General features: G+C 37.8%; 1 protein-coding gene across 1 annotated transcript in view; it reads left to right on the top strand.

Moving 5' to 3' along the window:
• The window catches only part of LOC133053035 (probable ATP-dependent RNA helicase DDX4), a 78,424-nt gene extending 69,220 nt beyond the window's left edge, over positions 1–9,204 (top strand). Inside the window, exons 19-22 of the mRNA XM_061137818.1 lie at positions 5,310–5,409; positions 6,179–6,449; positions 7,698–7,808; positions 8,460–9,204. Of these exons, the coding sequence (XP_060993801.1) occupies positions 5,310–5,409; positions 6,179–6,449; positions 7,698–7,808; positions 8,460–8,546 (569 nt within the window). The 3' untranslated portion in view covers positions 8,547–9,204. The remainder of the gene's footprint in view (positions 1–5,309; positions 5,410–6,178; positions 6,450–7,697; positions 7,809–8,459) is intronic.
• The last annotated feature ends 8,270 nt before the right edge of the window (positions 9,205–17,474 follow it).

Genomic DNA, 17,474 nt, shown 5'->3' with positions numbered 1-17,474 from the left:
GGTAGCTTTCTTCTTCTGCTTTTAAAATGTATAGGTTTCCTTATTTCATAGTAGTATCAGTTCAGTTCAGTTCAGTCTCTCAGTCGTGTCTGACTCTCTGACCCCATGAACCGCAGCACGCCAGGCCTCCCTGTCCATCACCAACGCCCAGAGTTTACTCAAACTCATGTCCATCGACTCGGTGATGCCGTCCAGGCATCTCATCCTCTGTCATCCCTTCTCCTCCTGCCCCCCATCCCTCCCAGCATCAGGGTCTTTTCAAGTGAGTCAGCTCTTCACATCAGGTGGCCAAAGTAATGCAGTTTCAACTTCAGCATCAGTCCTACCAATGAACACCCAGGACTGATCTCCTTTAGGATAGACTGTTTGGATCTCCTTGCAGTCCAAGGGACTCTCAAGAGTCTTCTCCAACACCACAGTTCAAAAGCATCAGTTCTTCGATGCTCAGCTTTCTTCACAGTCCAACTCTCACATCCATACACGACCACTGGAAAAATCATAGCCTTGACTAGATGGACTTTGTTGACAAAGTAATGTCTTTCTTTTTAATAAGCTATCTAGGTTGGTCATAACATTTCTTCCAAAGAGTAAGCGTCTCTTAATTTCATGGCTGCAGTCACCATCTGCAGTGATTTTGGAGCCCAGAAAAATAAAGTCAGCAGCCACTGCTTCCACTGTTTCCCCATCTATTTGCCATGAAGTGATGGGACCAGATGCCATGATCTTAGCTTTCTGGATGTTGAGCTTTAAGCCAATTTTGTACTCTTCTCTTTCATTTTCACCAAGAGGCTCTTTAGTTCTTCTTCATTTTCTGCCATAAGGGTGGTGTCATCTGCATATCTAAGGTTATTGATATTTCTCCTGCCAATCTTGATTCCAGCTTGTGCTTCCTCCAGCCCAGTGTTTCTCATGATGTACTCTGCATATAAGTTAAATAAGCAGGGTGCCAGTATACAGCCTTGCCATACTCCTTTTCCCATTTGGAACCAGTCTGTTGTTCCATGTCCAGTTCTAACTGTTGCTTCCTGACCTGCATACAGATTTCTCAAGAGGCAGGTCAGGTGGTCTGGTATTCCCATCACTTTCAGAATTTTCCTCAGTTTATTGTGAGCCACACAGTCAAAGGCTTTGGCATAGTCAATAAAGCAGAAATAGATGTTTTTCTGAAACTCTTGCTTTTTTGATGATCCAGTGAATGCTGGCAATTTGATCTCTGCTTCCTCTGCCTTTTCTAAAACCAGCTTGAACATCTGGAAGTTCACGGTTCACGTATCGCTGAAGCCTGGCTTGGAGAATTTTGAGCATTACTTTACTAGCATGTGAGATGAGTGCAGTTGTGCGGTAGTTTGAGCATTCTTTGGCATTGCCTTTCTTTGGGATTGGAATGAAAACTGATGTTTTCCAGTCCTGTGGCCACTGCTGAGTTTTCCAAATTTGCTGGCATGTTGAGTGCAGCACTTTCACAGCATCATCTTCCAGGATTTGAAATAGCTCAACTGGGATTCCACCAGCTCCACTAGCTTTGTCTGTAGTGAATCCTTCCTAAGGCCCACTTGACTTCACATTCCAGGATGTCTGGCTCTAGGTGAGTGATCACACTATCGTGATTATCTGGGTCGTGAAGATCTTTTTTGTACAGTTCTTCTGTGTATTCTTGCCACCTCTTCTTAATATCTTTTGCTTCTGTTAGGTCTAAATTTATAGCTGATCTTAAAAAAGACAAAATCAAAAGTTGTCAGAAGAGAGTTGAACATTTTACTAGTGTAAGATTACTTAGTTCTTAGGCAGTAATTTAATTGAAGTGACAAAGCATTTAAAAATAAGAGTAGAAGATAACGTGGTTATAAAGAACAAAAGCTCTTTCATAAAGGTCTTTTTCTCTTTAAACAACCAAAGACATAATAAAGTCAAAAGAATCTCTGCTATATAGGCTGATTATAAGGAACAGAAAGAAGAAAGAAGAACCTTTCATATTGTAAGTAAAGGCATTAAACAGGAAATCAGGAAATAGTTCCATGCAAATTGATTGAATTTGTTAACATTTTAACATATTTCATCCTTTTTTTTTTTCTTTTTTTGGGGGGCTTTCCTGGTGGCTCAGTGGTAAAGAATCAGCCTGCAGTGTAGGATATGCAGGAGACGGTTTTGATCCCTAGGTCACGTAGATGCCCCCTGGAGGAGGACATGGCAGCCCACTGCAGTATTCTTGCCTGGAGAATCCCATGGACAGAGTTGCCTGGCTGGCTACAGTCCATGGTGTCGGAAAGAGTCGGACACCACTGAAGTGACTTAAGACAAGCACATAGCTTTTTTTTTTTTTTTAATAGTCACATATTATAAACTGGTATAAAATTCAGTTTCCAAGTTTTATCTTTCATTGTGCATTTTTCATATTCTGGAACAAACTGACACTTTAGGACAAAATGAATCCTTCTCAGGTTCCCTGAGATGCTCTCAAGGAGTCTGTGAGGTAAAAACAATTTTCATAATTATACTAAAATTATTTTAACATGCAGAATGTTCCAGTAAATATTTAAAAAAACTTTTTTGTTTTAGTTTTCAGGGTTGTAAATGTTAGTTGTTACAACCCACGTAGCTAAAACTCTTTGGGATTGTTGATAATTTTTGAGTTTAAAAGAGTCATAGACCAAAATTTTGAGAGCTGCAACTTTAGGGAAATTTTGCTTTTTCTTTCCTTGAAAAATAAATGCAAAAATGGCTGTTCATGTCAATGTATGACAAAAACCACTACAATATTGTAAAGTAATTAGCCTCCAACTAAAAAAAAATAAATGAAAAAAAAAATTAAAAAAAAAAAAAAAACAGTTTATACCTCTTGGTCAGTATTACTCCTTGTATAGTCTCGACCACTTAGGTTAATTATTACTTTTAACCAAAGTTCACTTCTGTTTCATAGAGAAAACTAGAGGCAGGGATGGACAGTTGAGAGATACCATACAGAGACATTGAGGCTGACTTCCAGAACTCATGAACTTTCTATCCTACTTTCTACACCACACATATCCTTTTACACTTAAAGTAGCAAAATTCAGTATCTTCCTTATTATGACTCAAAGATATTTCCTCTCTATAATATATGAAAAATAACAAGCAAATTCTATCCTAAATATTCAGTGATCATCAATTTAATTAACTCAGTATAGTCTACTGTTTTAACTTAACCATAAAGATAAGATCCTGGAAATAATCTTCAGATGACAGTATGCAAAACAGTAGATAATGTTGAATAGTCAGTTTAGTTGAACACAGATTTACATTTTCATACAGTTAAACATTATGTAGAATATTAATTTGATTGGCAAATCTTCATACATTAGAAAAACCCAAGTAAAGTAAGATATGTTTGTTTTCTACTTAACACTGATAAATTGGAGCAAGGACATGCATATTTTTAAAACCAAAGTTATTAAGTTAGTCTTGTTTATCAAAAGTTTCACTTATTTATGAGAACTTGGAATCTTACAATATTTCTGCTTAGTTGCTATAGGAAGAGTTTTTAATTTGATATAGAGTGGGTGCTTAGTGGCTTCAGTCATGTCCCACTCTCTGCGACCCTATGAACCATGGCCTGCCAGGCTCCTCTGTCCATGGGATTCTCCAGGCAAGAATACTGGAGTGGGTTGCCATTTCCTTCTCCAATAGTTAGCGTATTGTGATTCAATTTCTCTATTTTCTGGGACTTTTAGATTTCTGGAATTTTTAGAATCATAGTTTTTAGAATTATGGATTTCTATAAATTCTCTAATTTATCTGTGTAAACCAGTCAGAATTGAGCTCCTTTAAGAGGCTTTATGTTTGTTAATACTTGTCCATAGGGTATTAACATAAAGATTATGTACAGTGGTAGATAAACCTCTTTCTGAATTATAGATACATAAAGAGCTGATAGCTTCAGTTCTGTCGCTTAAGCTATAGGTCAAGAATGTACACAGAAATACAAAAAACTGCAATTTGCCTACCAGAGCTAGTATTCTTTTTAGATTCTTAATTAACTTTAGTTCATAATGGACCAGCAAAATGAATTCTGTATTATTTTTCACCTCACAGAATAAGTAGTTGTAATTCATTAATCCATCTACAGTGATCACAAAATGGTCTGATCATAAAACTAAATTTTCATTATCTCTGCCACTGAAGGGATATAGCTTATTACCTGAACTAGGAAAAAATCCGAACTTTTTAGAAGAGGGAAAAACAGAGAAAGTGTCAGCGGAGTTAAATTTTTATTACCATTTTGGGATTCACACTGGGGGACCAGGAAAAGATGAGATCAGGGCTTTAAGCTGCATAGTAGTATTATGTACCTGACTGTATCAAATGAATCAGTTGTGGCATTGGGCATCTTGATGGATGATCTCCAAAACTGTTGAAAGATTAATTTTTGATAAAACATAAAATGATGACTCATTAATAAAATGACTATGTCTCAAGGATATAGCTCATTTATTACTGTGAGTACCAGTTATTCTCTTGATTTCCTACCTGGGTGTCTGATATCTGAGATTAAATGTCACCTGTAACACCTTCCTTTCTTGCAATCCTACTATGTCACTTAGGAAGTTCCATTCAGTATCTTGCCTGGAGAATTCCAAGGACAGAAGAGCCTGGTGGGCTATAGTCCATGGGGTCACAAGGAAACAATCAGACACGACTGAGTGACTCAGACTCACTCCAGTTGTTCAGACACAAAAATATGAGGCATCTTTGGTTTCTTTCTCCAGTGTACATAGCTGATCTGTTAGCAGAGTCCTCTTATTTCTGGAGAAAGAAATCAAAGATGCCTCATATTGGGGATTAAGGGGTTTGAATTGAGATAATGTTGAAACATAGAATATTGTCGAGTTTGTCAGCCCTGGGTTGAATGCAATTGTTATGAATGCCTCTGGCAGTCAAGGTAGAATAAAAGAGTCTATGACCATGGGACGAACAAAGATGTTTATTTATAGAGAGGGAAATGAAGGGCCTGAGCCAAATTTGGAACTGCTAAGAGTTGGCAGGTAGATACCATTTATCTTTCCCTAAGTCTCTACTTATTGGTTGGCCTATGAAGGCAAAGGGCAAGCAGCTGTTTTTCTTTCTTTTTTTTTTTCTTTAGTCATAAAGTAGAAAAAAGTCCTTGTCTCTCGATCTTTGACATTCATCCACTCAGGAAATATTGGAATTGCTCTTACCTATCAGGCCTGAGTTTAGGTGCTGGGAATATAGTGGTGGATAAGACAGTTTCCTACTCACCCTATGCATTTTTTTCTTTTCCTAATTTTGTAATTTGAATGTTTCATTGTCTGTAGGTGATGAAAGAACTATGGTCTTTGTTGAAACTAAGAAAAAAGCAGATTTTATTGCCACTTTGCTTTGTCAAGAAAAAATATCAACAACAAGTATTCATGGGTGAGTAGGTTATGATGATTTCCTAGTAAGGAGGGAACTTCTATTTGCCGTTTGTTAAGAAATGTTGGTATATTTAACTAGTAGAAAATCCTGGAATTAGGATTTCAAGATCTAACTATTATTCTTCATCTTTTAAGTTTTATAAGAACCAAGTGGCAGGGATGGGTGAGTTAGAAGTATCTTAGGTTCCTCATCATGATTGTCAAGCGATCTCACTTAAAAGTCTCTCTGATCCTTAGATCTAGGTGTTTATTCAGCTAAATCTATTCCATGCTTGAGATTTTTTTCCATTGGAGTCCTCAAAAATGTCATATTAACACAATTTCATTGGCACTTTACTAGAAGATCTAAAATATTAATCAGTGAATATGTAGAATTCAGAGATTATACTTTTAAAAAATCAGTAATTTTTGAGAAAGCATTTGATCAGGTAGTTGTTTATTTTTTGTCAAAACGAGACAGAGTTTATTAGTGGGTAAGATTTGATGTTTGTCATATTTGAGTCTGTATTTTGGCTGTAGGTATTAGCTGTCACCTTACTTCATCTGCAAATGGGGTTAATCGTCCTAACCTCAAAGTGTTATTGTGAGAATTAAATGATGACTTCAAAGAAATTAGTATAATACTTTGTATGTAAGAAGTAGACATTAATGTTAAATGTTGCTATTTTTTTTACTGTTATTAAAAAAATCTATCCGTTGAACTGTAATGGTTCTCTTTAATAATTTTCTTAAGGGCTGTTCTAATACATGCTTTGTTTTCTTTCAAGTGATCGTGAACAGAGAGAAAGAGAGCAAGCTCTTGGAGATTTCCACTGTGGAAAGTGCCCCGTTCTTGTTGCTACTTCAGTAGCTGCACGAGGGCTGGATATTGAAAATGTTCAGCATGTTATTAATTTTGATCTTCCTTCTACCATTGATGAATATGTTTATCGAATTGGGCGTACTGGTCGTTGTGGAAATACTGGCAGAGCTATTTCCTTTTTTGATCTGGAATCAGATAGCCATTTAGCACAGCCTCTAGTGAAAGTGCTATCAGATGTAAGTTTTTAATTTTTAAAACTGAGTGGATAGTGTTCTTGCCTTGTCATTGAAAGCGGACATTTTATATATATGGATTTTCAGTTCAGTTGCTCAGTCATGTCCGACTCTTTGAGGCTCCATGGACTGCAGTATGCCAGGCTTCCCTGTCTATCACCACCTCCCAGAGCTTAGTCCAACTCATGTTCATTGAGTTGGTGATGCCAACTCTTTCGTCCCCTTCTCCTCCTGCCTTCACTCTTTGCCAGCATCAGGGTCTTTTCCAATGAGTCACTTCTTCACATCAGGTGGCCAGAGTATTGGAGCTTCAGCATCTGTCCTTCCCATGAATATTCAGGACTGATTTCCTGGTTGACTGGTTTGATCTCCTTGCAGTCCAAGAGACTCTCAAGAGTCTTCTTCAACACCACAGTTCAAAAGCATCAATTCTTCGGCACTCAGTTTTCATTAAAGTCCAACTCTCATATCCTTACGTGACTACTGAAGAAACCATAGCTTTGACTAGACAGACCCTTGTTGGCAAAGTAATGTCTCTGCTTTTTAATATGCTATCTAGGTTGGTCATAGCTTTACTTCCAAGGAGCAAGCATCTTTTAATTCCATGGCTGTAGTCACCATCTGCAGTGATTTTGGAGCCCCAAAAAATAAAGTCTCTCACTGTTTCCATTGCTTCCCCATCTGTTTGCCATGAATTGATGGGACTGGATGCCATGATCTTAGTTTTCTGAATGTTGAGCTTTAAGCCAACTTTTTCACTCTCCTCTTTGACTTTCATCAAGAGGCTCTTTAGTTCTTCTTTGCTTCCTGCTGTAAGGGTGGTGTCATCTGCATATCTGAGGTTATTGATATTTCTCTGGGCAATCTTGATTCTACCTTGTGCTTCATCCAGCCCAGTGTTTCTCATGATGTACTCTGCAGATAAGTCAAATAAGCAGGGTGATGATATACAGCCTTGACGTACTCCTTTTCCTATTTGGAACCAGTCTGTTGTTCCATGTCCAGTTCTAACTGTTGCTTCTTGACCTGCATACAGATTTCTCAGGAGGCAGGTCAGGTGGTCTGGTATTCCCATCTCTTTCAGAATTTTCCACAGTTTGTTGTGATCCATACAGTCAAAGGCTTTGGTGTAGTCAATAAAGCAGAAGAAGATGTTTTTGTAGAACTCTCTTGCTTTTTTGAAGGAAAAGTAAACATGTAAATCTTTTGAGACTTTATGCATGTTGTTTATGAAGTTAATTTTTTTTTAAGGCTCAACAGGATGTTCCTGCCTGGTTAGAAGAAATTGCCTTTAGTACATATGGTCCTGGCTTCAGTGGTAGGACAAGAGGAAATGTGGTTGCACCAGTTGATACCAGAAAGGTTAGTTGAGGGGGAAAATTTAGAAATTGGCTTTTTGTTATTTACTCTTTGTAAATGTTGCGCTTAATATTGTGAAGTAACTATAACAATAACTTAAGCCATTATTTTCAAGCTTGGAAGATTAATGTTTCTCTAAAAATTTTATGTACATATATAGTTTTGGTCTTAAAGGGGAGGGATTTAATTTAATTATGCTCAAACACTTTCCTTTCCCATTTTAAATTCTAATTTAGGATCTTCTGAGATTTTCGTAGTAATTCTTTATTTTTTGAATTCTGACCACATTATTAGGTAAGATGAGATAATAGCAGTGTGGTTACATATCTTTTCTATTGTGTCAGTCTAGGCAACATAATTTTTATACAGAAACAATGGGCATACTAGTCATTAAGTATTTATGCTTATTCATTAAAGTGAAGAGCTTTGTTTTCCATTTGCCAAAACTATTGGCTTACATTTTTTTCTTGAAATACTCTGCAATTTAAACTTCCTAGGTTGATATGGACCTTTTGTCAAATAGATTGGATTCAGTGAGAATGAAATTTTTTGTTTGGGGAAGAAATGGTAGACAGCTTGAGTCCTTGCTATCGGTCTAGGTAGTGTAACTTGAACGCTACATAAAATTAAATGTTTGTTTGTTTCTTTTTTAAGAATTACCTCCGCAGGAGCTCTTTGAACACAGCAGGGTTGTCTTCATCACAAGCTCCTAATCCAGTAGATGATGAGTCATGGGATTAAAACGAAAATGACCTGCAAGTTTGTGGTACAGTTTTGATGCAGAGAAGAAAGTAGTTTTGATTTTTGATTTTTTAAAACAGAAGTATGAAACCTTGCATCTCCTATCCTTCTGTTCGTACTCCCACCCTTAAAAAAAAATCCGTATTACTGACTAGTTATGTGAAATGCTAAAAGTTACAACAATGCAATTACTAATACAAATGGTGTTAACCAGAAAGATTAAAACATTCTAAATGTCTTGCCTATTTCTATTGTATTCTTTAAGGGTTTTAGACATACCTCATGTCTAAATGCCATGTCTTAGTATAGTGTTTATTGATCCTAGAGCAAACAGGATTATAAGATACACTTTTGGTTAAAAATTATTGGGTTCTATTATTGCTTAAAAGGAGCCTTTAAACAATAGTGTGTCACTGAAATGTAATGACATGATTTTCATGATAGAAACAGTGAAAGACAAGCTTTTAAAAGCAATTTTGATTTTATATCATCAGATGTGTGATGAACATGGTTGAATGTTTGCAACGTGAACTCTGTACTCAATGATACAACTGTTTGTATTTATAATATACAGACTTCTCCTTAAAAATAAAGGATGATGCTGTTCTCTAGAAACATCCCACCCTCGCCTTCTCCCTGATCCATGTCAATGTATGACAAAAACCACTACAATATTGTAGAGTAATTAGCCTCCAACTAATAAAAAGAAATGAAAAAAAAAAAAAAAAAGGATGAAACTCTTTCCCCCCTAAGTTTTCCAACAGCACTTTTAAATTTTCTTGTTACAGATTATAGTTCTCAACTCTTGTATTTTGAAATTTTGAGTCTTGTGAAGCCAATGAAGTGAAAAGTCTTATATAAATTGAATATGTTTAATATACATTAGTACACAGATGCAGTAATGAAAATCATTCTTTGAGCTCAAACTATATCAACAGAAACAGTGTTGTTCACTCTTGCCATAATTAATTTTTTGATATTTTAATATTGAGCGTGAAAACTTTTTTTCACTTCCCCCATTACGTATCTTAAATTTACTGTGTCTACGTGTACCCCAAGGTTCATCGCAGCACTGTTTACAATAGCCAGGACATGGAAGCAACCTAGATGTCCATCGGCAGACGAGTGGATAAGAAAGCTGTGGTACATATACACAATTGAATATTACTCAGCTATTAAAAGGAATGCATTTGAATCAATTCTAATGAGGTGGATGAAACTGGAGCCTATTCTACAGAGTTAAGTGAGTCAGAAAGAAAAACACCAATATAGTATATTAACGCATATATATGGAATTTAGAAAGATGGTAACGATGACCCTATATGCGAGACAGGAAAAGAGACACAGATGTAAAGAACAGACTTTTGGACTCTGTGGGAGAAGGCAAGGGTGGGATGATTTGAGAGAATAGCATTGAAACATGTATATTATCATATGTGAAATAGATCGCCAGTCCAGGTTCGATGCATGAGACAGGGTGCTCAGGGCTGGTGCAGTGGGATGACCCAGAGGGATGGGATGGGGAGGGAGGTGGGAGGGAGGGTCAGGATGGGGAACACAGGTACATGCATGGCTGATTCATGTGAATGTATGGCAAAAACCACCACAGTGTTGTAATTAGTCTCCAATTAAAATAAATTAAAGAGTAATAATTTTAAAAAAGAGGGAAGAAGGGCAAACAAAAACTTACTGTGTCTAGATTGTAAGAAATTCTTACTAAATTATTAAATAAATGAACCAAAATATTAATATAAAGCAAGTGAGACATAAACACAGGGGGACAAAAATAATCTGTTTCAAGTGTATGTTATTATTCACTTAAAATATCCAAAGCAGCATTTCCTGAGCATGTATGTCTGGTTACAAGAATTTTGGTTAGTAAAGGAGGCATTGCAATTTAAAAGAGGAATGGAACATTCAACAGATTCATCTGGGATAACCAGATGCCTACCCCCATGCCATATTAAAAATCAACCCTGTGTGACATGTAAAAATTACAACTACAAAAAAATACAGTTAAATATTAAACCTTTGACTTGGGAATGAGAGTTGACATTAAGCTCACAGGACAGAAATCATGAAGGAAACAATGAATAGATTTGATCACAGCAAAATTACTTGCTTATATAAAAAGGGTAAACAGAAAAGGAAAAATATCACTATGACTATAGTGGATTATCAGCGTATAGTTATTTATATATGTGGGTCTGTAGGAATACCGTTAGACAAATACACAAAGAACAGACAACTCAAAATGAGAAGTTTAGTTAAAAAGAATAAGCGACAGAAATTCCCTGGGAATCCAGTGGTTAGGATTCCGTGCTTTCACTGCCAAGGACCTGGGTTTGATCCCTGATTGGGGGAACTAAGTTCCTGCAAGCGAAAAAATAAACAGGATACATTTAACTTAATACTGTGAATCTCTCTTCTGGGAAAGGCTAAATGAAAGTGTTTGCACTGTTAGTTGTTTTGTCTGTATGTCTAAATTGTCTCTTCCAGTTTTGTTTACAAAGAGAATTTATAGGTCATTTCTTTTTTTATTTCCTCAAATAGCTTCTTGGTCATAGCCTGATTGCCTTAAAACTATTTTGAGTCATGCTTGGTTTATCAAATTTACCATCAGAGCATTACTGAAACAAATGTAAAGAGAAAGTCGCACATAATCCTACCATCATAACAAACCAACTGTAAATGTCCAAGTGTTCGTTTACTTTCCTTATTTCTGAGTATAGATTTGAAAAATTTCTTTAAAAAATATCAAAGTAACAGATACACATACGACTAGAAAATAAAATTCTGTAGAAGGATTATAACAGAGCAATATCCTGCTGCCTCTCCCTTTCTAAATTGCTATTCCATATCCCACAGTTTACTGACTGTGCATGGTAAAGACCACTCACCTCATGCTCCCTTCTTTGGTAACTTTTTTCCAATTTTATTGAGATGCAGTTAATATATACCACTGTGTAAGTTAGGGCATATAACATATGGTTTTGCTTACACTGTATTGTGAAATGATTACTGCAATAAGATTAGTTAGCATCCATCATCTTATAGTAGGTAAAAAGAGAAAAGAAGAAAAAAATTGATAACTTTAATATAGTTAGAAGTATACTTTGTGAGATGATAAAGACACCCTACTTCTGTTTTTACACTGCAACATCTGTAAACTATACATTTACATTTCCAAAGTTAACATCTGCATTCTGTGACAAAGCTCTCGTTATATCTACAAGTTGGTGCTAAAACTGAAAATCAATAAGGTTTACATTATATAATTTGTTCTCTGCATGGGCCAGTTAACATGGTCTGATTATCTTTCCTTTACTATTTATCCAATTTTGTCACCTCTGTGTTTCTAGGGACAATGGCTATAAATATTTCACAGACCAATTTGCTTTAATTTTGGATAAACTCTTAGAGCAGTTTGCTTACCCTATAGTTCCATTGTCTTTCTCTTTTTGGGAGAAGAAATACGTGCTTTTCATCGTAATATTTTCTGTGCTCAGAGTTAGTGTCTGGAAGCTAGATCCCCAAAGATGTTAATGTTCTTAAATTTTATAATGAGTGGACCTTTCAATTCTAGAGTATTTGGTGTGCTTTGCAGATCATACTTTTCTGACTCTGGGAGTGTGTTGTATTTCTTTGATAATTTTTCCTAGATTTTCTTTGTTCTTTATGGAACTCCTGTTGATATTAATCAGATGCTGCTGCCGTTGCTGCTAAGTCACATCAGTCATGTCCGACTCTGTGCGACCCCACAGACGGCAGCCCACCAGGCTCCCATCCCTGGGATTCTCCAGGCAAGAATACTGAAGCATGTTGCCATTTCCCGCTCCAGTGCATGAAAGTGAAAAGTGAAAGTGAAGTCGCTCAGTCGTGTCAGACTCTTCGTGACCCCAAGGACTGTAGCCTACCAGGCTCCTCCGTCCATGGGATTTTCCAGGCAAGAGTACTGGAGTGGGTTGCCATTGCCTTCTCCAATCAGATGCTAGAACTACAAAATTAATCTCTAAGTCTTCTGTCTTTCATGTTTTTTCATCTTTTTGCTCATGTTCTGGTAGAATATTATCTTTAAATCTTTTTTATATACATTTTTTAGCAATTATATTTTATTTCCAATAGCTATCTTATTTTCTTTTGTTTTTCCAAGTGTTGCTTAATAGTGAATTTTCTACTTCACGGATGCTTGTTTAATCCCTGGAATTTAACCTGAGAAATCTTTTTTTTTAACATTATGTATTTGTTTTCCTGCTGCTTGATATCAGAAATCTTTAGCCTTTATCAACTTTAAGTTGTTATGGTATATAGAATGCTGGCTTTAGGCAAATTCAGTAATCTGTTCATTTTTGTGCCTTTCCTGCCAACTGCTAGAGTCTAGTGACCTCTCCTCCTCCATCTGTTTGTTGAGACCTCTTCTCAAGTGAGTGCCTAGTCACTTTTGTCAGTAGTGTCCAACTCTCTGCATCACCATGGACTGTGTAGCCTGTCAGGCTCCTCTGTCCAGGTAATTTTCCGGGCAAGAATACTGGAGTGGGTTGCCATTTCCTACTCCGGGGATCTTCCCGACTGGAATTGAATCTGTGTCTCTCCAGTCTCCTGCATTGAGAGGTGGATTGTTAACCACTAGCACCATCTGAAAAGGCATAGGTTAAGATGTGGTCCTGTTTTATAGAGGTATTAATATTTATATAGAAACATTTCACATCTTGTGTTAAAATCGGCCCTAACTATTTTATATTTCTTGATGCTATTTTATTTCTGTTCAGTCACTAAGTCATGTCTGACTCTGTGACCCCATGGACTGCAGCATGCCAGACTTTTTTGTCCTTCACCAACTCCTGGAGTCTGCTTCAACTCGTGTCCACTGAGTCCTTGATGTTATCATCTATTTCTATAAATTGTTAATTTTCAATTGTTCAGTCTATAAAAATAAATTGTTACACATTGAAAAAAAAAAAAAGATGTGAATAATAAAGCTTAGATTTTCTTCCCTTGAATTCTTTGCATTTTAAAACTGCAGAGTCAAAGGTTCTGGCCCAAAGTAAAGAAGTTCAAAATGTAGAATGTCAGGCATCAGCTGTACAAAGGAAGGTTTGGAAATAATGGTGATGTTAGTAGAGAGGAAAGATGAAGAGTGGTCCTGATTTCATACTGGGTACATGACCCGTCCAGCCCATCTGTCCGTTAGGGTCTTGGGTAGAGTAGTGATTGTTTTCTGATTTAAGTTTTCAGCACTGATAACATAGGGCAGCAGCATTGGACAGAAGTTCACCCCTTCTTTACACTTTAACCTCCTTTACACCCCTGGCTTTACATTTTGTGCTGTTCCTATAATCTCTTTATTGGTCCCCGAACTGGGGAGAAGAGAGCTTTTCATTTTGTTTTGTGTGTTCATTATAGATTTTAAACTATGTTTAAAATGGCCATGTTAAAATTTTCAGCCACACGCCAGTGTGCATGATGCTGTAGTTGGCACTTAACGTTCAGTGTCGGCTTTAGATTTCCCTGCCAGTGTCCACGCAGAACCGGGAACCTAGTACCTCCTTAGGAAAAGCCCAGAATGGACTCGTATAATGTCCCACGATGCTAGTGGTGAGGAAAAGTGCTCTTTTACTATCCGACCAGCAGAGAGCTCAGCCTCGGGGTCAGACAGATGTGAGTGATCAGACAGTTGTGTGTGGCTGTGGTCACTTTGAAGCAGCTGGTGCTGGGAAGCAGCTTTGCCTGCATGCCGGCTTGGTCACCGAGGCAGCTCTGAGCTGGTGGTCCTGCCCTTTCCCGAAGCAGGGCAGTGCTTTGCTCTGCCCGCTGCCGGGAATGGGAATGACAGCTACTGAGGGCGTGGGGGCGGCGGGAAACTCCCCCCTGGGGCGGAGCCGGAGGTTGGCTTCCTGGGATCCCAGGGACAGGGATAAGCAGATAGGAGGGCGTCCCTGCCGCTGAGAACTTGGCGCTGATTGCATCCAAGTGAGTGTGGGGCACGCCTGCGTGGTGGGCTGGCGCTGCTGTACTCTTGGGGTTCTCCCTTTAGAATCGCGGCTCCTAATCACTTTAGATCACGTTGGTTTTTCGACTCAAGTTTTACTTGAATTTTCAGGGATTTTATCTGTGCTGTGCCTAGTCATGTGCTTAGATTTCTCTACCTGTGTAATTCCATCCATAGACACAGCAAAAAGGTCAAGGAACCAAAGATTAAATGAGTCCTGCTTTAGAGACAGTTGGTGGTTCCCTGAGGAATTTCTTGTAAGGAGAGAGGACTGGGGGGAGGGGCAATAAGGTGAATGTGCTGGAACACTAAGGATGCTTGAAATTGAAATGAGCAAATGATTTGTCCTAGAGTTTGGGGTCTGGCAGTTTAGGATAATCCTTTAAGTGCTTCATTAATTGTTTTGCTATAATTTAGGAGATTGCCAAATCATAGTAGGGCATTGAAATCTACTTCTCTGTGGGGGATTTTGCATGTAAGAATTCCTTGGAAAAGGTTTTTTTTTTTTTTTTTTCTTTTTTTTCCTTTATCAGTGTTTTCTGGATTTGGAATCGTGTTTTTGTAGAATTCTTTTTCAGCATTCAGGAACAAAGCCTGATTTTTTATTTCCTGTGTATATGAATTTACTGTCCCAAAGTCTTGGCTGTCTCTATCTAACCTGATTTTCTCCTTAGTTTTGGCAGAGGTTCACCATGTGAGGGATGTATTCTCAACAGGTACAAAAACGGTTTAAAATACTCATAAACTTTCATGTATAGGAAGAGACACTCCTGTATATATCAAGGTGGGTATGATGCTTCATATTAGAGAACTAGTTGGAGTAGCCTTAACACTGGCCTTATTCGATGACTTGCGTGGTACCTAGCACTATCAATGATCTGGTTTATCCTTCAGTCTGCTTTTACATAAAAGAAAGACAATAACTGGAGTTTTCTTCATCCAGTGTGCATCCAGTGAAGATGCTACACAGTCAGTGCAGGCAGTTACAATAGAATACTTTTAAAAGAGGCAGCCCTGTGTAAGAATGCAGAGTATCATAAATGTATGCTAGTGCCCTTATATTTTAATGTTCATTTTATTCTAATACAAAAAATCCCCTACATACAAAGAAATTCTATTCCAGGAGCACATTCATAACTCTGGTTTGCTTGTAAATCCAACAGAGTTAGCCGGGGTACCCAAGCAGAACAATCGGCTACACAGGGCTGTACTGTATTGGTTTATAATACTTATCACAAAAACAATACATTAAAAAAAAATAAAACACTTTTAGTCTCACAGTACCTTGAAGAGTATAGTAGTACAGTACAGAAATAGCATACAGGAGCTGGCATCGAGTGAACAGGCAAGAAGAGTTACTGACTGGAGGAGGGAAAGGAGATGAGAAATGATAGACCTGAAGGATCGCCAGCAATAGGAAACAGAGGGCAAGCTGCCGTTTCACTCATGCCTGATGTTGATGGAATTCATGTTTGCATCCTTCAAAGTTAGCAATTTGAAGGTTTGTATTAGGGAACATACTGTATTGAATTAGCTGATATATCAGTGATCAATAAATAGGTTCTTTCCTGAGAAACAGGTAGGGATCACATTTGTCACTATATTGTTTGAGTTGCTTACAAATATCACAGGGATATGAGTGACACTTGTTAATTGGTCATATATCATCTCACTGTATCTTCATCTATTAATTGTTTCATCAGTCTTAGGATGTTCTACCACTTGAGATTTTTCATGATCATCTACAGGTGCTAATCAACTAATGTATTTGTGCTAGTTAAATGGCAGGTTCTGACAGTTTTATCTTACCATGTTTGTCCCTCAAGTGGATTATCTTACTCTGTTACCAGTTATATGGGATGATGGAAAGTTTGATTTCAATAATTTACTTCAGTTCTATAGACAGAATTGTTATTGCTGTAGTGCCACAAATTAAAACCATCATTTGAACTATAGAATGTTTTGGTGCCAAAATCAGTTCAGTTCAGTCGCTCAGTTGTGTCTGACTCTTTGTGACCTCATGGACTGCAGCATGCCAGGCTTGCATGTCCATCGCTGCCTCCCAGAGCTTACTCAAACTCATGTTCATTGAGTCAGTGATTTCATCCAGCCATCTCATCCTCTGCCATCCCCTTCTCCTCCTGCCTTCTATCTTTGCCGGCATCAGGGTCTTTTCAAATGAGTCAGTTCTTCAAGTCAGGTGGTCAAAGTATTGGAGTTTCAGCTTCAGCATCCGTCCTTCCAATGAATATTCAGGACTGATTTCCTTTAGGGTTGACTGGTTTGATCTCCTTGCAGTCCAAGAGACTCTGAAGAGCCTTCTCCAACACTACAGTTCTAAAGCATCACCTCTTCGGCACTCAGCTTTCTTTATGGCCCAACTCTCACATCCATACATGACTACTGGAAAAACCATAGCTTTGACTAGGTGGACTTTTGTTGGCAAAGTAACGTGCCTGCTTTTTAATATGCTGTCTAAGTTGATTATAGCTTTTCTTCCAAGGAGCGAGTGTCTTAATTTCATGGCTGCAGTTGCCATCTGCAGTGATTTTGGAGCCCAAGAAAATAAAGTCTCACTGTTTCCATTGTTTCCCCATCTGTTTGCCATGAAAGGATGGGGCCCAGATGCCATGATCTTAGTTTTCTGAATGTTGAGTTTTAAGCCAACTTTTCCACTCTCCTCTTTCATTTTCATGAAAAGGTTCTTTAGGTCTTCGCTTTCTGCCATAAGGGTGGTGTCATCTGCATATCTAAGGTTATTGATATTTCTCCTGGCAGTCTTGATTTCACCTTGTGCTTCATCCAGCCCAGCGTTTCGCATGATGTACTCTGCATATAAGTTAAATAAGCAGGGTGACAAACGACATCCTTGACATACTCCTTTCCCGATTTGGAACCAGTCTGTTGTTCCACGTCTGGTTCTAAATGTTGCTTCCTG

The sequence above is a fragment of the Dama dama genome, chromosome X, assembly GCF_033118175.1.
Source record: "Dama dama isolate Ldn47 chromosome X, ASM3311817v1, whole genome shotgun sequence".
NCBI lineage: Eukaryota > Metazoa > Chordata > Mammalia > Artiodactyla > Cervidae > Dama > Dama dama.
The sequence above is the reverse complement of the archived record's forward strand: the minus strand, read 5'-3'. Positions and strand labels throughout refer to the sequence as shown.